Source organism: Oryza sativa, chromosome 10 (assembly GCF_034140825.1).
Source record: "Oryza sativa Japonica Group chromosome 10, ASM3414082v1".
NCBI lineage: Eukaryota > Viridiplantae > Streptophyta > Magnoliopsida > Poales > Poaceae > Oryza > Oryza sativa.
Genome location: NC_089044.1, coordinates 22,152,164 through 22,174,939, shown reverse-complemented (window position 1 = coordinate 22,174,939; position 22,776 = coordinate 22,152,164). Strand labels below are relative to the sequence as shown.

The 22,776-nt window shown below is 45.1% G+C and overlaps 5 protein-coding genes across 6 annotated transcripts; 3 read left to right on the top strand and 2 right to left on the bottom strand.

The window, feature by feature from the left end:
- The first annotated feature begins 504 nt into the window (after positions 1 to 504).
- Positions 505 to 3,366, top strand: LOC9269569 (U-box domain-containing protein 36). The gene is made up of 8 exons (XM_015758570.2): positions 505 to 762; positions 1,021 to 1,142; positions 1,570 to 1,691; positions 1,795 to 1,899; positions 1,989 to 2,109; positions 2,201 to 2,341; positions 2,446 to 2,850; positions 2,987 to 3,366. The coding sequence occupies exons 1-8, from the start codon at positions 594 to 596 to the stop codon at positions 3,182 to 3,184; spliced, it is 1,383 nt and encodes a 460-aa protein (XP_015614056.2). The 5' UTR covers positions 505 to 593; the 3' UTR covers positions 3,185 to 3,366.
- A 1,999-nt stretch (positions 3,367 to 5,365) lies between these two features.
- LOC4349303 (translocase of chloroplast 132, chloroplastic) lies at positions 5,366 to 9,006 on the top strand. Its single transcript, XM_015758559.3, has 2 exons — positions 5,366 to 5,487; positions 5,672 to 9,006. The coding sequence occupies exon 2, from the start codon at positions 5,695 to 5,697 to the stop codon at positions 8,719 to 8,721; it is 3,027 nt and encodes a 1,008-aa protein (XP_015614045.1). The 5' UTR covers positions 5,366 to 5,487; positions 5,672 to 5,694; the 3' UTR covers positions 8,722 to 9,006.
- Positions 9,007 to 9,840: 834 nt separating this feature from the next.
- LOC4349302 (U-box domain-containing protein 33) lies at positions 9,841 to 15,001 on the top strand. Of its 2 annotated transcripts, NM_001404321.1 has the most exons (9): positions 9,841 to 10,199; positions 11,021 to 11,142; positions 11,225 to 11,346; positions 11,430 to 11,534; positions 11,709 to 12,120; positions 12,196 to 12,336; positions 12,410 to 12,958; positions 13,045 to 13,809; positions 14,514 to 15,001. In NM_001404321.1, exons 1-9 carry the CDS (start codon positions 9,917 to 9,919, stop codon positions 14,712 to 14,714), a joined length of 2,700 nt encoding a protein of 899 aa, NP_001391250.1. In that variant the 5' UTR covers positions 9,841 to 9,916; the 3' UTR covers positions 14,715 to 15,001. The 2 variants fall into 2 exon arrangements, with proteins under 2 accessions (NP_001391250.1, NP_001391251.1); NM_001404322.1 differs by lacking the exon at positions 9,841 to 10,199 and having other exon boundaries at positions 10,449 to 11,142.
- Positions 15,002 to 15,761: 760 nt separating this feature from the next.
- LOC4349301 (expansin-B9-like) lies at positions 15,762 to 17,600 on the bottom strand. The gene is made up of 3 exons (NM_001404323.1): positions 17,348 to 17,600; positions 16,955 to 17,064; positions 15,762 to 16,576 (listed from the first exon to the last, which is right to left on the bottom strand). Exons 1-3 carry the CDS (start codon positions 17,532 to 17,534, stop codon positions 16,064 to 16,066), a joined length of 810 nt encoding a protein of 269 aa, NP_001391252.1. The 5' UTR covers positions 17,535 to 17,600; the 3' UTR covers positions 15,762 to 16,063.
- Positions 17,601 to 21,950: 4,350 nt separating this feature from the next.
- Positions 21,951 to 22,676, bottom strand: LOC4349300 (mediator of RNA polymerase II transcription subunit 32). The gene has a single exon (XM_015758573.3). The coding sequence runs from the start codon at positions 22,584 to 22,586 to the stop codon at positions 22,104 to 22,106; it is 483 nt and encodes a 160-aa protein (XP_015614059.1). The 5' UTR covers positions 22,587 to 22,676; the 3' UTR covers positions 21,951 to 22,103.
- Positions 22,677 to 22,776: the final 100 nt, after the last annotated feature.

Genomic DNA, 22,776 nt, shown 5'->3' with positions numbered 1-22,776 from the left:
CAGAATGGAAGATTGGCAGGACATACCGAGGAAAGCGAATACTTGTATGGATAAACTAAAGGTGCAAAACGTCATGATCAGAACCAGAGGCCCCATTGGCATTTATCAATCACCATATTATAGTCCAGCACCAAAAGGTCACCTGGGGGATCAGGCATTTGGATATGCAAGATGCCAAATCCCTTATCTTATTCTTCTCTTACAACAGCCAAATTCAGAGATCACATAAATTTTAATATCCACTTGAGCGGTCAGCACACAAAGACATTGAACTTGGCTGTAACTGGATCCTCTACATGATTTTTAATATAAACAGGGGCATCTTTTTAATCCAAAGAAAAAGGCAGAGAGACATGGTATGAATGATTATGAAATTGCCCACGTTTTGGTCTGATTCTGAATTTCCTGATAGGATTGCGACAAGTTCAGAATTCCGGAGGAAAGTCGCCTCCTTCGTGTCCCACTTTGTCCATGTATATCACTGTTCCCCGTGTTGCTGCTGCTGCCTGGGGCTTCAATTCCTCTCTCTCTCTCCCCTCCCATGGCGTCACTGTCGCCTTCTCCTACGCGAATTGAGAGGACAGCTTAGCTCGATGGATCCGGCGACGCGGGCGGCGGCGGCGGCGGTGGAGAAGGTGTTCGTGGCGCTGCCGGCTGAGAAGGGGAAGACGACGCTGTCGTGGGCGCTCGGACATTTCCGCGGCAGCGGAGCCAAGCTCGTCGTCACGCATGTGCATGTGCCGCCGCAGACGATCCCCGTCCGTACGTGCCCGGCCCCCCCCCCCCCCCCCCCCTTGATCGTCATTAGATGTTTAACTGTTCGGTTTAAGAATGTGTCGTCTAATGATCCTCCATGGCTGCCTGTCCTATCAAGGAAGCTCGTGTACATCGTGAAAGATTCGTGGACTGTGACTCTTTTGTTCCTTGGGGAAAGACAGCAGTAGGATGTTCATGTTGTCCTCTTTTGCAAAATACATTCTCTAAATATTAACTAAGATTATCTTCTTCTTTTAATCTCAGTGGGAGTTCAGTTTCATGTTAGTAACGTGAGTCCGGAGCAAGTAAGCTTGTTCAGAAGAACTGAGCGTGAAAGGGTGAATAAGCTTTTAGACGAATACGTCCATCAATGCTGGAAAATGAAGGTGCTATCCATTTTCCCCATCTTCCTCCATTTCTCCTGCAGTTTCATGCACCTGGCATCAGATTTTTGTGCAGTAGTTATCATTAAGATGACCTTTTGGTTGGTTGCTGCCACATTAGTAGTAGTACTTTTTTTTTTCGCGAACACGCAAAGGATTGCACGTCAATATATTAAAAGAATAGAGTTTTTGTTACACGACGCACTCAGCCAGACCGGCCTATGCCAAGGAAGGAAGAAAACAAAGATAAAAAACAAGGAGGAAAAGGAAAAAAAACTCGATACGACGGTAACTCTACTCCAAACAGCGGGAGGGAGCAGAAGTAGTAGTACTAATTACATTAACCGTTGAAACTTTGCACAGAATCAAAATGTTTTCGAAGGTGAAGATTCATGCTTAACCTTGATTTACAATGGTTCGTATATTTCAGGTCAAATGTGAGAAACTAGTCATTGAGAAAGAAGATGTTGTAGCTGGTCTTCTTGAACTTATTGCCTCTCATGGCATCACCAAGTTAGTAATTGCAGCTGCTGCAGACAAGCACTACTCAAGGTACATCTAGCATTACAAAATTGTTTCGGTGTAAAGATTCAATTGTGCTATGTATTTGGTAGAATTAGGAAGTTCAGATTATATTTATCCTTCTCGGTTTCAGAAAGATGGACAAACCAAAGTCCAAGATAGCAACAGAAATCATGCAGAGAGCTGACGCATCATGCCAGATTTGGTTTGTGTGTAAGGAACAGCTAATCTGTACCAGGTATAATCTGATGTGTTGCACACTTTTCGATTTCTGATGACTATTGAACATCGAACCCTCAGAATCTCTGATTCAGTTCTCCATGACAGGGACAAGAAAGTAGAAACCACACAATCAGTTACACCTCTCAGCCAACTTTTCAAGATTGATACTCCTCCCAGCCCTGATATTGGTCAGACCATTCTGCAACCGTCAGCTGAACAGGAACAGGTTTCATCAGATTATGCAGTAGATATTCTGATTTTTAAAATTGTATCTTCAAAGCATGAGTATAACATGATAGCGGTGCTTTTGTTTTCAGAATGACAATGAGATGGAATTGGGGTTTTCTGATGAGCTCAATGATGCACGCGTAGCAGCTGAGAACTTGATGGAGAGAGCTTTAAGCGAATCTTTGAGGCGCCAGAGAGCAGATGAACAAGTGGTTTCATCTCTTCAGAAAGTAATTATGCTACCCATTTGACTGATTTCTTCATAAATGCTAAACTAAAAGTTGGCAATACTATTTATTTTAAAAGATTTTGATAATAACTCTGAACCTCCCAGGTCAAACAATTCGAGGAGTTGTACTTGGAGGAGGTGAAAAGGAGGAAAGAATTGGAAGGAGCTCTTGTCAAAGCAAACTTAGAACTTACACGGTTAAAACAAGAAATGGACATACCTAGGAATCACCAGAGCACAATCTTGGGGGATCGACAAGAAGTGATTACCGATAAATTTATCTTGAGACAACAAACTGTCGACATGAAGAGTGATTTCGGAGCCACAGGACAACTAATCAAGCCACAGCAGGAGTATCTTCAGTTACATCCTGACCATGACAATGGTGTCAGACAACCGGAAACGTTGCTACACCGAAGGAGCCTGACTGCATTTTCTCCAGCATCAACTGTACCATCACAGTTTGATAAAGACTCCATTCCTTCCCACTTCATCTGCCCGATTTCTCAGGTTTTCATATCCTCAGACAAACAAAATCTCAAAATTCTGTACTTTTCTTTACAGTAATATAAATACTTTTGACAAATTATGTTGCTTCAGAAGAGACGTTTGAGTTGACCATGTTTTGATTTGCATGTAATTGCAGGAGATCATGAGGGAACCCTGCATTGCAGCAGACGGGTTCACCTATGAAGCTGAAGCGATCATCAATTGGTTTGATGAAGGGCACGAAGTGTCTCCCATGACCAAGCAGCCTCTTGTGCACCGCGACCTGATCCCAAACTTTGCTCTTCGTTCTGTAATCCAAGATTATACAAGGAGAAAACAGTATTCATTTTCCTGATGCTATTTGCTCCTTTTCCCCTTCTCTGACTCACTCAATTTTTTTTGTGAATATTGTTGTGGGTGACATCGCACTGACAAATGGATTCAGCTGAAAGCAACAGCATTTTTAAACAGTTGTCATGTGTTGTTTGTTTTGAGCTGTCAGCTAGTGCAGCAACAGAGATGCTGTGTTGATGACCTTTTTTTGCCTCTTTGATTTATAACCAATCAGGTCAGACAAGATTATGTGCTGGCATAAATCATAATATCCCTGAATGTCACATTTTGCACGATGAAGCCTAAACAATCACATGAAAACATGATGGAAATGCAGCCCATCGTTGATGGCAAATATAGTGGAAAGCTGATACTTTCTCTCCATCGTTGCCAGAGCACAGGAAGATATTTGAAATAATAATAATAATAATAATAATAATTAAAAATCAGATTGAGAATTGTAGAATCAGTTGATGGTTCAGAAAGGAACACAACAATTTCAAGGCAGCGAAACAACTCTGTTAGCATACGTGGCACCTCATTAGCCAAGAAATACAGCTCTTAATGCTGAACCTAGAAGGTCAATTTCCATGTTTGTTGACAAACTTAATACCCAAATTGTTGTATCTGAGACGCTAATTTATATCAGAATTATTCAACCAAATCAGAGTACTCTCACAAGCATTTCAGCGCACTAAATTAAGGGCCTGTTTGATTCAGCTTAAGATTATTATAATCTGGATTATTATGAGCAAGCTGAAACAAACAAATAACTTATTATAATAGATTATTATAATCTATAAGCCAGATTACTATAATCTGGTAATCCACTCTAAAGATGTTTTTTTTAATTATTGGGTGGCTAACAACTAATAATCCAGAGAATCAAACAGGTAACAGCTTATTTTTTATTGGCTTATTATAATTCAGTTTATAGTAATCTAATTTAATAATTTATATTATATAATTATCTTAAGCTGAAACAAATAGATCGTAAGGTCTCTACGGGAAGAAATGGAGGAAACGAATTTTTGGGAAGACCAAACATGTGTTCCTCCCTACATGGCCATGATCATGAGACTCCAATACAAGTTCTCTTCCTCTTCGTTGCTCCCTCTTTTCTGCTTACACGTAGGCCGTGTCATTGAGTTATGTGCTTGCGATCACCTCGATTGAAGGAGAGGAATGGATGGGTGCTTTGTTCTGTACTCCATGCCTCAGCCTCTTCTTTTCCTCCTTGTTGTTTTCTCCTTTTGCTTTGGTTCTTCTTTTGTTCCTTTCTCTTTTTCTCTCATGTAAATCTTGATGACAGGTATCAGAGGATGCCTTTGTGTCGTTTCTCTTAATTTATTTCGTGTAAACCTTCTGCTGGTTTACCTTCTGATTTTCTGAATGAGAAAATACACCCACTGAAATAGTGAGTGATTTCATGCACTGAATAAGCTTATCACTTAAAAGAAAACTTTAATTTTGGAACCTAACTGTGGAGTTTCTTTTTGTCATACTCTGTTTTTCAGCTTTAGCTTTTAAACCGTAAATAATATAGATATAAAAGATTTACTTATAAGCTATTTTTATTATTTCATTTATGTTTTCATGACTTATCAACTAAAGCTCAAACGATCAAAGCCTAAAGGCACAACAAATCACTTCAGCTTGGCCGCGTTCTTTTCAGTGGTTGGGTTTGGACGATTAGCCAAATGTAAAACGAGAAACACGAATAACATATAATTAGTTAAGTATTAATTATTAAAAAAATTAAAAAATAAGTTTATTTGTTCTTTAAAACATCTTTTATAAAAAAAGTTTCGCACAAAATACACCGTTTAGTAATTTGAAAAACGTGCTAACGAAAAACGAGAAATATCTAAGCGGAACTAGCTGTTTAGAATGTGGACCCTTTTTATATCACGTGTCGTTTGTCAATGGCACGTATTTCTCATGTGATTACACAGCTCCAACCTTTCACAGCGATGATATAAAACTTTCACTCACTGACAGCATATATATTTGTAGTCATTGTTTTTTTGAGCGGTATATTTTTAGTCATTAGCCAATAAGAAAAACAACTTTTATCCTGGAGTAAATAGTAATTAGCTGGTAATCACATGGGCAAAGTTGTAAAATTACCTAACAGCGGGCCCCATAGGTCAGGCCCCATCCCATCAGGGGTTTAATCCAGCCGAAACGGCGAGTAGTTCTCGTTCCCCTGAGGCCTGATCACCACCCTCTCTCCTCCCCTTTCCCTGACCCCGCGACCGCGCCGCGCGAGGCGAACTCGCCACTCCGATCTCTCTCTCCGGCGACGCCGCCGCCGCCGCACAGGTTGGTAGTCACCGGAGCCCTCCCTTCCGATCAACCCTTGCGCGCAATCTACCCATGCATGTTCATGGACATGACCTGCTGCGTTTGTTTTTCACTGTTCATTCTGATGTCTCTCTCTTTTTTTTTAATTTAATTTTATTTATGTTGTTTGATCCGTTTTTGTTTGTGATGGTTGGGGAGTTAGGGTTTTGCTCTCTCTCGCGCGGAATGGAGAGCGGCGGGGTCGACGGCGAGAGGCCCCTGCTGCGCGAGGCGGGGGATTTGGGTGGCGAGGACGGCGGCGCAGGCGGAGTCCCCGAGGAGGGGGATGCGAAGGGCGATGTGATGGCGGCGGCGGCGGCGCAGGGGGGCGATGGCGATGAGGGTGTGGAGGCGGTAGATGGGGACGGGAGTAACGAGGAGGAGGAGGTTGTGCAGACGCCCGATGTGAAGCAGACGCCCGGCGCCGCGGCCGCGGCGGCCTGGCGGGAGGCGGCGTGGGAGGAGGCTGACGGCGAGGAGTTCGTGGATGTCTTGGAAGGGGACGTGGATGAGAAGCGTGAGGATGGATCGGCCTTGGAGAATGGGGAGGATTTGTTGGCCTCCCGTTCTCTCGCTGTCGAGGGTGACGAAGAAGGGTATGGTTCTTGTGCTGATATTGGTATAGAAGAAGACGCTGAGGGTGATGCGAGTCGGGAGCGCTTGGAGGAGGAAGCCATGACGGAATCAATCAGGGAGTATGTGACAGAAGCTGTTTTGGCTGACCATATCCAGGAGCAACCGGACAAATCGAAGAGTGAATCTGAACATGTGAAGGTTGCTCAGCACAAGTCGCAGATTGCGAAGAGCAGGGAAGAGGGACCCAAACAATCTGGAGGCGAACCGTCCGTTGTTGTCGAGGAATTGAATGGATCAAGCTCGTCTGATGATGAGAGTAAAGCTACCTCCGCTCCTCCTGCACGATCCATTAGTGGTGCTGCAGGTCGTTCTAATGGCCCCTCTTTGCCATCTCGTCCTGCTGGGCTTGGAGCATCGACTTCCTTGTCGCAGCCCTCAGCTCGACCTGTTCAGCAGACCCGCGCTAATGGTCCAGTCGCTGTGGACAGAGAAACTCGGCAGGATGTTGAATCTCCTGAGGATGGAGACGAAAATGATGAAATCCGTGAGAAACTCCAGATGATCCGGGTTAAGTTTCTGCGTCTTGCTAACAGGTTTGGGCAAACACCTAATAATATGGTGGTTTCTCAGGTTCTTTACCGACTTGGGCTGGCAGAACAGCTTAGAAGAAATACAGGCCAGGGTGTTTTTAGTTTTGACCGGGCACAAGATATGGCAGAACGTCTTGAAGCTGCTGGAAACGAGCCCCTTGATTTTTCTTGCACCATCTTGGTTCTTGGTAAAACTGGGGTTGGCAAGAGTGCTACCATCAATTCTATTTTTGATGATGTCCGGTTGGAAACAAATGCTTTTGATACCAGCACTAGAAAGGTTCAAGAAGTAGTTGGTGCAGTTGAGGGAATCAAAGTAAAAGTTATCGATACTCCTGGCCTGTCATGCTCATCTTCAGACCAGCACCACAACCAGAAGATTCTCAATTCTGTCAAGCGACTTATCAGCAGAAACCCTCCTGATATTGTTCTTTATTTTGATAGACTGGATATGCAGACCAGGGACTATGGTGATGTGCCTCTTCTGCAAACCATTACAAGAGTCTTTGGAGCATCAATCTGGTTCAATGCCATAGTTGTGCTAACTCATGCTGCATCTGCACCACCTGATGGTCTGAATGGAATTCCCCTGAGCTATGAGATGTTTGTAACCCAAAGGTCTCATGTAGTCCAGCAAGCTATAAGGCAAGCCGCTGGTGATGTCCGTCTTATGAATCCAGTGTCCCTGGTTGAAAACCACTCAGCGTGCAGGACCAATAGGGCAGGCCAGAGGGTGTTGCCAAATGGGCATGTCTGGAAACCACAGTTGCTATTGCTTTGTTTTGCCTCAAAGGTTTTAGCAGAGGCCAACGCGCTTCTCAAGCTGCAGGACAATCCTGCTGGTAAACCTCGTATGAGGATTCCTCCACTTCCTTTCCTATTGTCTTCGCTTCTTCAGTCTCGAGCCCCACTGAAGTTACCAGAGGAGCAGTTTGGTGATGATGATGATATTGAAGACGATTTGGCTGATGATTCGGATTCAGATGATGGTTCAGACTATGATGACTTGCCTCCTTTTAAACGCCTCACAAAAGCTCAGCTTGCAAAGCTAAACCATGCTCAGAGGAAGGCATATCTTGAGGAGCTGGATTACAGAGAGAAGTTATTCTACAAAAAACAGCTAAAGGAGGAAAGGATGCGCCGTAAAATAATGAAGAAAATGGCAGCAGAGGCCAGTGCAAGAACAGATGACTTCAGTAACAGCAATCTTGAAGATGATGGCAGTGCTCCAACAAATGTTGCAGTGCCTATGCCCGACATGGTATTGCCCTCATCGTTTGATTCTGACCATCCTAGCCATCGCTATCGTTTCCTGGACACACCAAGTGAATGGCTTGTCAGGCCAGTGCTGGAGACCCAGGGATGGGATCATGATGTTGGTTATGAAGGTCTAAATGTTGAAAGGTTGTTTGCTGTGAAAGGTAAAGTTCCTTTATCAGTGTCTGGTCAACTTTCAAAAGACAAGAAGGATTGCTCCCTCCAAATGGAGGTCGCAAGTTCACTTAAGCACGGTGAGGGGAAAACCACTTCACTGGGGCTTGATTTGCAGTCTGTTGGCAAGGACATGGCATACACTCTTCGTGGCGAGTCGAGGTTTAAAAACTTCAGGCGCAATAACACGGCTGCTGGGATATCCGCCACACTCCTTGGAGATTCTGTATCCGCTGGTGTGAAGGTTGAAGACAAGCTTGTTGTGAACAAGCAGCTCAGGGTTCTGGTTAGTGGAGGCGCTATGAGCGGGAGGGGAGATGTGGCTTACGGAGGGCGGCTTGAAGCAACATTGAAAGACAAAGATTACCCAATTGGCCGCATGCTTTCTACCATAGCGCTCTCTGTTGTTGATTGGCATGGGGATCTTGCTGTTGGCTGCAACATCCAGTCTCAGATTCCTGCTGGAAGAGCTAGCAATTTGATTGGTCATGCGAATCTAAGCAACAAGGGAACTGGTCAAGTTGGCATTCGCCTCAACAGCTCGGAGCATCTTGAGATCGCCCTTATTGCCCTCGTGCCAATATACCAAAACATCAAGAAGTTATTGCAGAGTTAATCCGTATCAACCAGTATTTATGTAAGCGAGAAAAGGCAGCAAGATAAATCCATTAGAGTTAATGCAAGCATAAATTAGAACTAGAGTTAATGCAAGCATAAATTAGAACTATCTATTTATTTTCTTCTTCCCTTACCTACACGTAATAGTGTTTTCTTCCAAGTTTTTTTTTTTTTGATGAAGTTGGATTTGCAGAACACATCCTTTTCAGGATTTTTGTTGTTATCCTTGTACTCTCAATAGCTGATAAGAAAAAAAAATGCACTGCTGTTTTGAAGGCTGCAACCGCCGAGTATCAGATCGTTTTGCTATATTTGTTAAGATCGTTTTGCTATATTTGTTACTCATATTAAATTGTATAACCATATATTCTTGTCCCAATCGACTTGGAAAATACTAATACTCCACATTCTATTGTGTATAGATATTGTTTGGTCTTATGATTCTTGTGTTGTCATTATTGCCTCTAGTGGAATGGTTTTCAAGAGTGATGTGATAAGTTACAAGAATAATTTGTCTTCAGTCAGCTTGACTGCTTCAAGTGTGAAAGCAATGAATTAGCCCCATCATTTAGCAGTTTGGTTGTTTGAAGGCAAAGGCAAAACAACATATTTACAATAAAAAATAATTTATAAATAAAACTTTTATATACGTGTTCTCGACGATCTAGAAATAAAGATTAAAAAACAAACAACAATGAAAAAAACTCTAAAATTAACTCTAAATTAATATTAAAAATTTAAATTTTAGCTGATAAATATAAACGAAAAGAGATGGTGCCAAATATGTATATTTTCACAAGTCTTCCCATACAAAACCAATTAACGTCTCAATTGGGTCCCACTGCCTTAGGCAGTTGACTACTTGACTTTGATTCCCGCCAAGTCTTCGAGGGCCCCACCTGTCAGCCGTGGACCCGCGCTTCTCCCCCGAACAAAATGAAAACGACTAATCTTTATAACGAGCAGAGTAGCATCATATCTCCAGTTTGTTAGACAAGTTAGGATCCTTAAATAACGTCCTAAACTAACCCAATCTGCGACATAATCTCGTTTAGTTCGTGGACTTAATCCGCGTCTCCGTTGGTTAATATAGTTACAGCTCTAGCTCTGGATCATCGCGAGGGAGTTAGTTTAGTTAGTTAATCAGTTGGGAACACACACGTCGGCCGTCTCGTCTCGCGCCATTTTTTTTGATGGGCTCGAGGGGCGGCGACGCCGACGCGTGGGAGACGGCGAGCGCGCGGAGCGGCGTCTCCTCCTCCTCCTCCGGCCGCGCGACGGCCGCGGCGGCGGCGCCGGCGCCGGAGAACAAGGTGTTCGTGGCTCTCCCGGCGCAGCACAAGAGCGGCAGGTCCACGCTCGCGTGGGCGCTCCGGCACGTCGCCGAACTGGCTCCGGCGGCGATCGGCGGCGGCGGCGAGGTGGTGGTGGTGGCGGCGCACGTCCACTCGCCGGCGCAGATGATTCCGATGAGCAGTACGTGTGTCCTCCCGCTTCTTCGCCTTCTCTCGTCGTCGCTCTGCAAACCCCCACGCCACAAGCTGCAGGGCTTATATCAGCCGTTCGATTAGCTATGTACGGTCAGGATTCAGACGGCCCTGATTGGCTGATGCATTTTTTGTGAGGAAGCCCCTGTAGTTTTTACGTATTCCATTCTGATGCATTTTTGTGAGGAAGCCCCTGTATTTTTTTCGTATTCTATTCTGAACTCCTTTTTAGTTCACTACTGAGTCCCAGTCCTGAATCCCCCAATGCGGCGCCCCCTGCCTCGCCGGGGACGGCGGCGAGGGGTGTCGCGACGGGAGCTCACTCCGGCGACGGCGAGCATCTTCGCGCGCACAATTATCCCGAGGATGTGGCTGGGCTAGGATCGTGCAGAGATTCCCGCTTCCTTTTGGTCCAAATGCGACTGGGTTTTAGCCTTTTAGGGCAAAGGGGAAGTATTATTTCCTACTGAGTTGTTCATCGATTCGCTTGTCTGAATTGCCAAAATTGTTTAGTGTCTAGGTGATTGTATTCGGTTTTTTTTTTCAAACTCTTAATGCGAACTGATAATTTCTAGTATTGGTGCCCATGGATGCACGCTGAGTCAGTTCAGAATAGAACTGAAGTAGTGGTCAGTCTCAGTCCACAGTTCACAGTAAATATTCATTTTAGAAGAACAAATCGCGTGAAGGTTGATTAGATGTTGACCTCATGTGTTAAATTTCAGCTAAATCTGCTATTGCAACTTCAAATGACATACTTTGTTCGCGTGGTGTACTAATTACTAAACAACTCATCTAATTACATGGTAGTGGGAGGCAAGTTCCATGCAAGTAAATTGAGACCGGAACAGGTCAGTACTTACAGAAAATATGAAAGGGAGCAGGTGGAGAAGAATTTGGATGAATACCTCGAGCAATGCACAAAAATGAAGGTTCAGGCAATCTTCTCATTCATTCTTAGTAATGAAGTCTGAATTGCTATGGGGAACAAGTTAAGTGTATTATATTTTTCAGGTCAAATGTGAGAAAATTGTTATTGAGAATGAAGACATTGCTAATGGGATTACAGAGCTTATTTTGCTGCATGGGGTAAGTAAACTCGTCATGGGAGCAGCTGCTGACAAGCAATACTCCAGGTGTGTCTTCATTTCTGCTACCGATTTGTACTTTTGTTGCATCATATATCTAGCTAAGTGATGCCTCAAAACTCTAATTTCAGGAAAATGAAATTGCCCAAGTCCAAAACAGCACTCTCAGTCACGGTTAAAGCAAATCCTTCATGCAAGATTTGGTTTGTTTGCAAGGAGCATCTGATATACACTAGGTATTAAGAATATGATCATGAGCAGTATGCATGCCATACCTCTGGACCGACCAGTCATCTGTATATTCATTTCATACCGACTTCATATATTGTTTCCTAGATACTAGCCATTCTGTTAGTGTTCTCCCTTTTCCAAAATCATTTTGAGTAATTCTCTCTTTAAACTGTGTTCAGAGATTTTGTTGCTCCTATTTCTCCAAATTCACAATCACCTGACACTATCAGAGGCTCAATATCCAATCTAGCTGCACGGGGAGGAACTACAAACCAATATGCAAACAATGCAGTTAACGGTTACGTACAGAGGTCCATGTCTGAAATGGTTGTCCCTGCATCTAGCAGGGTATCATTGCAACTGCATTCTCGATCATCGTTACAGGAGTCCCTTAGCAGGCTAAACATGGAGGGCACCTCTGTTGATTCCTGGGATAGCTTCCGCAGAGGAAGCTTTCCAAGTTCATACCGAGCTTCTTCTACTGTGACTGAAGAAGTGTTGAGCGATTCTAGTTCATCTGGAATACCTAGAGATGGCATCTCAACACTTGCAGGTTGTGACTTTCCAAACTCAGCACTGCACCATGAACAGGTAAGCTCTAATACCAAATTTAAGCTTTGGATGATTAGCTAGGAATCTTATTCCATTACATGGTGCTGTATCCAGGGTGACGCAGGTTCAAATGCTAACCTATTTGATAAACTTGAAGAAGCCTTCGCAGAGGCTGAGAAGTATAGGAAGCAAGCATATGATGAGTCACTGAGAAGACAAAAGACAGAAGAAGAATTGATTTCATATCACCAAAAGGTAAACCCTTCACTAAGTTAGCATAAAAAATTGCAGGTTTTTTTACACAAAGATCTAATGGACCTGGTTACAGGCCAGGAAATCTGAGGATTTGTTCTTAAATGAGGCCAAGCAAAGGAAAGAGGTTGAGGAAACCCTAGCAAAGGCAAATGTGGAGATACAATTATTGAAGGAAGAAATGGATGCACTGAAACACAACCGAGATGACCTCAGCAGTAAGCTTTCCGACGTGAGTGAACAGAAAGTGACACTAGAGCAACAGGCCGTGGAATATGGAAGCATTATCATTGATCTCAAGGATACAGTTGCAGCAAGCCAAGCCCTCATTGATTCAATGCAAATGGAGTTTGAACAATTGAAGCATGAAAGAGACAATGCACTCAAACATGCAGAAGAGCTGCACAGAGAGAAACAAAACATGGTATCGAGCTCAGACTTGGAATGGAGCACTGAATTCTCTTTGTTGGAGCTGCAGCAGGCAACACAAAATTTCAGTGATGCAATGAAAATTGGAGAAGGTGGGTTTGGGTGTGTCTACAGGGGTCAGCTTCGTAACACCACTGTTGCAATTAAGATGCTTCGCTCTCAGAACTTGCAAGGGCAGTCACAGTTTCAGCAAGAGGTAATAGATTAATAGCAACTCTGAAACCATAATTGCAAATTGATTTTGTATTGCTTTAGTTGTACTAAACTAATGTTACTGGGCAGGTTGCTGTTCTTAGTAGAGTAAGGCATCCAAACCTTGTAACTCTTGTAGGTTATTGCTCAGAAGCTTCAGGTCTTGTGTATGAATTCTTACCAAATGGAAGCCTTGAAGACCATCTAGCCTGTGAAAGCAACACGTCTCCGCTTACATGGCAGATCCGTACACGGATCATCGGTGAGATATGTTCGGCGCTCATCTTCCTTCACTCTGACAAGCCTCACGCAGTCATCCATGGTGATCTCAAGCCAGCAAACATTCTTCTTGATGCAAATTTGGTCAGTAAGCTTGGTGACTTTGGAATCTCTCGCCTCCTAAATAGGTCTAGCACAGTGTCCACGAGCTTCTACCAAACAACAAATCCAAGGGGAACTTTTGCTTACATGGACCCTGAATTTCTTACAACTGGGGAACTAACAGCACGGTCTGACATATACTCATTTGGCATTATCATACTGCGACTGGTGACTGGGAAGCCAGCTTTAGGCATTGCAAGGGAGGTGGAGGTTGCACTTGATAAGGGTGAGTTGGAGTTGCTTGTTGACCGATCTGCTGGAGACTGGCCGTTTGTGCAGGCTGAGAAGCTGATGCTTCTTGGCCTGCAGTGTGCAGAGCTTAGCAGAAGGAAGCGCCCTGATCGTATGAATCATGTGTGGAGCGTGGTCGAACCCCTTGTAAAGTCTGCTTCGCTGCCAGTAGAACCAGAATCCATTGGACATTGGGTGAATAAGAACCGCACGCCATTCTACTTCATATGCCCAATTTCTCAGGTATGCATGTCCAACCTCTCCGCGGTGCAGTAAATAACATGTCATAGACTCATAGTTGCATTCACGATAACTGGGATTACAAATGTGGTAAGCAAAAGCTGTGGATGTTTTGCTTCTTTATTGCAATCGAGTATGATGGAAGCACAACACCATCCATGTTTCTCAGTACTTGGCTGTGAACATCCGTTTGGATGTAGAGGCCGGTTTAATCCATTATCTAAAAGCAAATGTTTCTCAGAACTATCCAAAAGTTATTGTGTTGGCGGTTCTGTGTATAGTACGACTGAATTTAACTTTGATATTTTTAGACTTATGGCATGTTAGTTTAGAAATACAGCATCTCGTGCTTAAAAATCACCCATGTTCAAGGCTTAAAGATACTAGGAGCTATCTCTGTTCTAAAACAAGTTCTGGTTTTACCGAGAGTTGCTTCCTTGAGAACTGTTGCCACACTTAATGAGGGACAGAGATCGGAACTTCTTTCTGAGGGAAAATATGAATGTTAACAAGTGTGCATGCTTTGATCTCTCAGATTTTATTGTTGTTCTGGAACTATTTTTTTTTTCTGATATAACTTTCTGAATAATTATATTATGCTTGCTGAAGTAGAATATTAAAGTTCCTTGCAGCATTTTTTGGTGGGGAATAATAATATGCTACTAACAGTCTAACAGCTGCTGAGCTTGGTTGAAACAATATTGTAGGAGGTCATGAGGGATCCTCACATTGCAGCAGATGGGTTCAGTTACGAAGAGGAGGCCATCAAAGGATGGCTCGGCAGCGGGCACAACACCTCCCCGATGACAAAATCAACTCTGGAACATCTTCAGCTGATCCCGAATCTCGCTCTTCGTTCTGCCATTGAGGAATTTATGCAGCAGAAGCAGCAGCAGATTCCATCATAGTAATTAGTTCAGTGAACTTGATTATTCTTAGCTTCATAAGTTGTAAAGTTGATAGCTCATTCTTTGTTCAGAAGTCTGCTCGTGTAGTGTAGCTGTTTTGTTTTGTGAGCAGCAACTTACAATAAATCGTGCATGCTCATATGAGCAGGTGATGATCAGCTAGCAAATGTTTGATGTCAGATTGTGCTTGAACATAATTGTTTCAGGCCACTTAGAATCATGGGACTTATCAGTTTACTGTTGTTGGAAATTGGTAAAAATGAATATGGAGATGATTTTTTCCCCCTCGAGGTGATGTCTCCTAGTGGGAAGTATCCGGTGCAATCACCCAATTCGGTGCAAATATGCAACTCTCATCCTACACCGTTGGATCAAGAAATGGACGTCCGAGATTCGTCCACGTCACCATGAGTTAAAATATAACTCGCAAATTCACTCATGAGTTAAAATTTACTGAGAGTTAAATTTTAACTTATGGTGACGTGGACGAATCTCGGACGCCCATTTCTCAATCCAACGGTGTAGGACGAGAGATGCATAGTTGCACCGAATTGGGTGATTGCACCGGATACTTCCCCGTCTCCTAGTGAGAATATTTTTAGCAAGTGCATCTAGGGTATGCATGTGGTATAAATAGTTAAATAAAAATATAAAATAAAATTAGCAAGATATATTGTGATAATATAATTTGGTACACAAACATGCAACTACAAATTCGATCTTCAAGTAAATAAAAATAACAAGTTGTGTTTGTATTTTTTTGTTCAAATTTTGTTATTTTTGTTTCTCAAAGGAGATCATATTTAACTATACATGTATATATACTTCTAGCATCACATCAATCTAAACCTTTTTTTAAAAAAAAATGCACGACTATTTAGATGACATGCAAACGTTTGCATAGGTGCGATTCCACCTAGCTAGGAGTAGAAAATCCATGTCCGTCTTCTCTTAGCGTACGTGTAATATTATAGGAACAAATATTACCGTATAATATTTTTTTCAACTTGTATGTATTGAATTTGAGTTTTCGCAAAGTGACACATATTTATCAAAACTTTTCATAAGTATTAGGATAGCATACAATAAACAAGGGGACACACATAGTAAATCAAACTGTTGTTTATCATAGTAAATCTTCCCGGAGAATCAGATGCTCAGAATTCATAGTGTTCTTCAGCATCTTACAACTTACAAGATGGCGCAGATATACAAGCGCAACTATCTTAAAGTAAGCTGTAGGAGGAAATGGAACCATTTCTAACAACGGGAAAAATATAGGTTATAGAAGGAAACCATTTGAACAAATTAATAGGGAAATAAATTAGGAGGATCGTTTCCGTCCGATCTCAATAGAACTGGACGTTTGATACGTAGATGGCGTCTGGCATCCAGTTGACCGGGATGACGTCTTTGGCGATGAGGCTCTTGCCGGACTCGGTGGTGACGCGAATGGAGAAGGGTGCCTTGAGTGGCGTGGCGGTGTCCATCCTCCAGATGGCGCCCCACGACAGCTTCATGGGCCTCCACGCTGGCAATCCGGCCTCCTGGAGGTCCATCTGGATGACGTCACCGTCGTCGGCGACGAACTTGACGAGCACGGCGAGGTAGTTGGGGTTGGAGCCCTTCTCGACGTGGAAGGTGACCTTCTGGCCGCCGGGGTACTTGCAGCGCACCCTCCTGAACTGCATGTCGATGATGCCGGCCTTGCGGAGCTCGGTCTCCTTCCCCGGGCAAGCCATGGCGCCGAACGCCTTGCCGGAGAAGTCGAAGTGGTACGCCGAGATGGGCTCGTAGTTCATGTCCGTGATGAACACCGTCACCGGCTGCTTCGAGCACGCCGCCGGCTGCTCACACTTCACCTGTACTCAAAATGTACTCGGCCAAATTAATGCCCAAATCAAAATGTACCTAACGTAAATCGATGTCCATTAATTTAGCAAAATTCCATATATATATTGCATTGAATGTTTGTGAAATATAAACTGCCAAAAATGTTTGTGAAATAGCAATGTATTAAACATTGACTTGTTGATAAGATCAGGCCGCCTTAATTTGAAACACAAGAGTTTTACTGGATATATTTTCATTATATAATCACTATAGTTCTAAATTAACCCTTATGAAATTCTAAAATGAAATTCCTTTGTTTCGAAGGAGATGTACGAATGCATGTCCTCGGGACAATGATTGGGAGAGTACGAGACGATGAGGTTGTGTTAATTAATTGGTGAGGTTACCTCGTAGCATGAGCCGCATCCCCTGCCGTCCTTGAAGATTGGGACGTTGCCGCAGGAGATCATGCCGTTGTAGGGAGGCAGGTTGACGTTCTTGATCCCGCACGCGCCACCTGGAAAAAAACAAAACTCAACCAATTAATCGATCGATCGCCATAGATCATGGATGAGCTTCACAGTTACTCCATCGCCATGGATTTAGACACTGTTCAGATTCGTTATTCTATCGTACTATCTTGAGACAAAGATAGTAACACTACATGATGAGCCAGTAAACTAATATTTTGAAGAGGAGATAGTAACATTACACGATAAGATAGTAACTTTACCGTTGTCGGCGGAACTAATATTTTGAGGCGGAGAGAATAACATTACACGATAAGATAGTAACATTACCATTGTCGGTGGAGCCGGAGCCGTAGGGCTGGCCGTACCAGGTGGCCCTGGCGGGGAGCCACGGGGCGTTGTAGTTGGTCGTGATGTTCGGGCCGGGTGGCACCTTGGGCGGGCCGCACGACCCGCCGCCGACCAGCGCTGCCACCACGGCGACGGCGAGGACGATGTTGGTGGTGAGCGATCCCATTGTCGCTTTTATTTGGCTTGGTGTGTTTTGTTTTTTTTTCCTTTTTTTTTTGGTGGTGAGATGGATGACAAGATCAAGCAGATGCCTACGTATTTATAGTCGGCGAGGTGAGGGCGCGGGTGGACGGCCGGTGTCGCCGGCGTCGCGCGCGATCGTGTCGTGGGGTTGGGCGTGCGTGCGTGCGTTCGTACGTGCGCGCCGCCGCCGCGCGCGGGAGCGATTCTTCTCCGGTGGTTTTGATTTGGTCATGCGTTTTGTACGTAATTTGTGCCTGTGCGCGCGCCGAGTTGACATGTACGATGGGTGGCTGAGAAAGCTAGCCTGAGATGGAAGGCCAGTGTGCGACGGTGAGACGACAGTTAAGCTGGCTGCTGCGTTTATGCGTACACTGTCAGTGTGTACAGTGATCAAGATGGAGAGATATATATTCTGCTGGAGAAGGCGAAATATTTGGTGATTAATGTTGAGTCTTTTCCAGTCCCGTATTTCTTATTGCTTTCCAGTTTTGTAGATTTGCTCATGAAATCAATACTATATAGTATGTAGTACTGGTATAAGTAATGACAAGGTTACTTCCTAATGGATGAACACGCTTACACGCCCGCATGCAGGCTGTCATGCATATATGCAGCGCAATTAGTAAGATTTTGCATGCGGCAGATACGATCTTGCATTAATTCTTTCATGATCCTGCATCCATCCATCGTAGGTACTTCGTCCATTTCACAATTCACAATGTAAGTCATTCTAGCATTTCCTACATTCATATTGATGTTAATGAATCTAAATAGATATATATGTCTATATTCATTAACATCAATATGAATGTGGAAAATAGTAGAATGATTTACATTGTGAAACGGAGAGAGTAGTAGCTATCTATCCCGATGTATCGCGTGCAAGGCGGTGCAAACGCAGAGCCGGGTCGGCGGCGGCGGCGTGCTCGCTTCCGGCGGAAGCTACGGCGGCACGGCCACCGGCCGCCGCCTTGCGGGAAGCCGAATCAAACCGCGGGTGCTACGCGAACGCGGCCGATCCTGCTGAGTGATCTGGAGATCTGGACCGTCCAAACACATGCGACATGGGCCTTATGTCCTCCCTTCCCAATCATGCTCCGGAATAAGTTCATCTGAGGTCCCTTAACTTTACACCGAATCCGATTTTCGTCCCTCGATCGGAAAACCAGACACAACGGGTCCCTCAACTATCAAAACCGGTGCAGATCAGGTCCCTCGGTGGTTTTGAGGGCGGTTTTGGCTGACGTGGCGCCTAGGTGGCTAATTTGACTCGGTCTTCGTCCAACGTGGCATTGACGTGGCGCTTTACGTGTCAATTCGACCCGGAAAAATAATAAAAACCTAGGGACCCACATGTCAGTCTCACATAGAAGATAATAAAAAATTGTGGGACCCACGTGGGCCCCACATGTCAGTCAAACTCACCCTTCCTCTTCTTCCTCCTCTCTCCCCATCTCCCTCTCTTCATCTTTCTCCCCTCTCCTCTCCTCTTCCAGCGAGAGTGGCGAGCTGGAGGGGGCGGCGAGACCGGCGTCCGCCGGCGAGAGTAGCGAGCTGGAGGAGGAAGCTGGGGCGATAAAAGGGGATCAGCGACGGCGATGGGCAGAACAGATCGACACGGGCGGCGGCAGGTCCCCCCGGAGCAGCGCCGGCAATTGAGATCCAGTAGTGGCGGGCAGGAGAAGGGCGGTGGCCGGCAGGGAGAAAGGGCGGCGTGCAGCGATGGCCGCCGGAGGAGGAGGAGGAGATGCAGCCATGCGGGGAGGCGTGGCGGTGGCAGCTGGAGGAGGAGGACGTCCGCCGTGCGCTGCTCCCCTCGGTAGTGGCGGCGGCACAGGGGCCCTAGGAGTCGCCGAGGATGCCGAGGTCGACGTCGACGTCGTCCGCGGCCACGGCCATGGCTTCCCCGTCCGCATCCGGCGTGCACCACAGAAGCGGTGGCATGGGGAGCGGCGCCGCAGCTACGGTGGCGGCGGCGTCAATGGGGGGAAGGGGAAGCGGAAGCTCCTCGCTCCGGTGGGCTGCCGCTGACGAGCTCGGTGGTGGTGAAACGCGACGGATCGAGCACCATCATGGTGGCTGGGGGCCCTCCTCCGACCTCTGCTCCAGACCACCGCCTTCGTCCTCTTCACCCATCGCCGGCTGTCGTCCTCCTCGCTCCGGTGGGCGGTCGCTGACGAGCTCGGTGGTGGAGTCAAATTAGTCACGTAGGCGCCACGTCAGCCAAAACCGCTCTCAGAACCGCCGAGGGACCTAATCTGCACCGGTTTTAATAGTTGAGGGACCTGTTGTGTCTGGTTTTCCGATCGAGGGACGAAAATCGGATTCGGTGTAAAGTTAAGGGACCTCAGATGAACTTATTCCATCGTGCTCCTGCTACCTATAATGGGCCGCACCCCCGTTCTGGCCCAGCTAATTATGGGCCGCATTTTGCTCGCTGTCACGTTCCGGGCCGAAAATACGTGCTCGGACAGAAAAGCCGGCCCATCAAGATCGTTTTTCATGAAAAATTCTCTAACATTTTTTGCCTGCACAGAACGTTGTTCGACTGATCTCTGAGTTTTGGATGGCCATCGCACTTCGCAACGGAATGGAGGATACACATTTGCCTCTTACTACCATTTTACGTGTTGTAACCCAAGCGAATAATGCTATGCCTGCATTTAAACTTCTTCAGAAAGAGGCTGACAAACTCGCGACATAAAGATCTGAAAACTACACTCATCTTTTGCACTGAACAAAAGTCGGTATGAATTTGGCTAGTTCTGAATAAAAGTCAGTATGAATTTGACTAGTTCTGAAGAAAAATCTGTATGAATTCGGCTAGTTCTGAAGAAAAGTGATCATATGGATATGCTGTGTTTACTGTTTCCTGTTTTTGTGCTCAATTTCTTTTCTTTTGTCCGTACCTTGGAATGATCAGTAGATGTTGAATGTTAAATGGACAATAACATGCTTTGGGGGTAGATGCTTGGCCACGGGATGCTGTCATGCATTTTGGGAAACTTCAAACCATGCTTGGAGAATTTTCCTCCGTGTAGCGGCCATCAACAGACCTCTTAACCAAACTCGCTTGAGAGAAGTTCAGAGAAGAAGAAAGAAAAACTGACTCCTATCTTGTCCTCCCCTATTACTATCAGATTCTCTTAAGAAAACATGAAAGATGCTTTTTCAGATAGATAGTTCCTTTCTCAGTTTTTCCTGGCTTCTAGCCTGCTATGTTTTTGCTATGTTTAGCTCAGTAAACAACTGGTTTAGCTAAATTGAAGCTAGTGTTTAGTTGTCTTGCCAGGAAAAGCTGGTCTAGCTCAGCATGCTCTACAAGACAGAGTGATTTGCTAATTGCTACTAGAAAATCACCCATTCAATAGGACCATTTCCTGTGAACTACTGATCAAAGTGGACCTAAAATAACTGCTGTTTCTATCAGTGAGCAGCTCATTTAGCTCATAATAACACAATATGGTATTATAGTCATTTATATTTCTGATGCTATGTCCTATGAGGCTATGATGATGGATCAAATCCATCTCTGATACAGTCAGCTTCAGGTGTGTAGAGCTGCTCGTGTTTGGATCGTTGCGCCTTACAAAATCATGCATAAGGAAACACCATTTTCTCACAGATTGAGGTGAATTAATGCAGCAGCTTCAGTTGATCATTTCCAAAATTTCTTGTTATCTCCTTACATCTCTTCATATTCCATTTGAGGAAACTTTGCTGCTAATGCTTGTGATAGAGTATGAGTGCTCAGAGCAATTTTGGTATAGAGCAGTGAATTACTACTATGATATCGACAATAAAAGAAGAGCATATGCTACAAACATTGAATTGTTTGGCCAAAATTGGCAGCTAATTCTAAAGGCGCAAAAATGTACGATAGAGAATTATATGAGGAAACTAGTAGCTAATAACCAATATCACTTTCCAGTATAACTGGGTTTCACAAACCATGAGCAATCTCCCAGAGTTTATTATCACAAATTGTGCCTTTTGTGGCTGCTTAGTTATTCTTCAATAAAATGTTGTTCATTAAAAAATCAGAAGGAAAAGCATTCACATTGTGGCGGACGCAAGATTAGCAAAACATCCAGAGTAGGTACTTGAAAGTTGAAGGAACTTATACAGTTATATGCTAGTTGAGTAGTATATATGAAATTGTTCATTTTTTCCTGGGACCTCAGGTTTACTACCTTACCTTAGTACGATGCACGAACATTATGTGAGCGAGCTACAAATCAGAACTAAAACCTACTGGAAGGAAGTCCGTTACACAATTAGTCACTTAACAAAAGCAATAGGACAAAATTAAATCAGTTACTAAGCGTGATCTGGCCACGACACTAAGAAAACGGTTAATTTCTCCCAAATTTTAACATCAGTAGGCATAAAGTAACAATGCTGAGAAAATCACAAGCTCAATTTTTTTTAGAATATCGATCACAAGCTCTAATGCTTCAATTCTTAGACGATTACACAGAGATACCACCAGTAATTTGTTTTCTTTGGAAGAAAATACTACTAGTACAAGATAATTGAGCAAAATAAATACCTACTGGGCGCCGTCCTCGGGGAAGCGCGTGTCGACCCCGCCGTGGCCGTGCTGCCCCGCAACGCCGGAAGCCGCAGCCGCGGCGCCGCCCCCGCCGCCGGGACCCGCGGCGGAGGCACCTCCGGCGCCGTGCTGGAGCTCGATGACGAGCCAGCGGACGGCCTTGCTCATCTGCTCGAGGCGGACGGCGCTGATGGGCTTGATGCCGGGGGCGGCCAGCGCCGCGGAGGAGGAGGAGGAGGCGCCGGTGGCCTCGTCGACGAGGCACTCGGAACCGATTCGCTGGCGGATCGACTCGACGAGCTCCTCCGCGTGGTCGCAGGCGACGCGGAAGAGCTCCCACCGCTGCTTGAACGCCTCGAGCGCCGCGTCCGTGGCCGCGTTCTTCTCTCCCCCCGACTGCCCCCGCGCCTCCACCACCGCCGCCGCCGCCGCCACGAACTCCTGGTACGCCTCGCTCAGCTCGTCCACCGTCGCCTCCATCTCCCCTCGCCGCCGGCGGCTTCTCCCCGACACGCTCCACCGCCTCCGCCGCCTAGATTCCCCACCAACTTGACCTCTACTCGTCACAGTGTCAAACTCCCAAACCAGTAGCGTCAAAAAAAAAAAAATTCCTCGTGGGCCGCAGATTCGCGGCCCACTTTAAAATGGGCCGTCTCGTGCTGTATCTTCT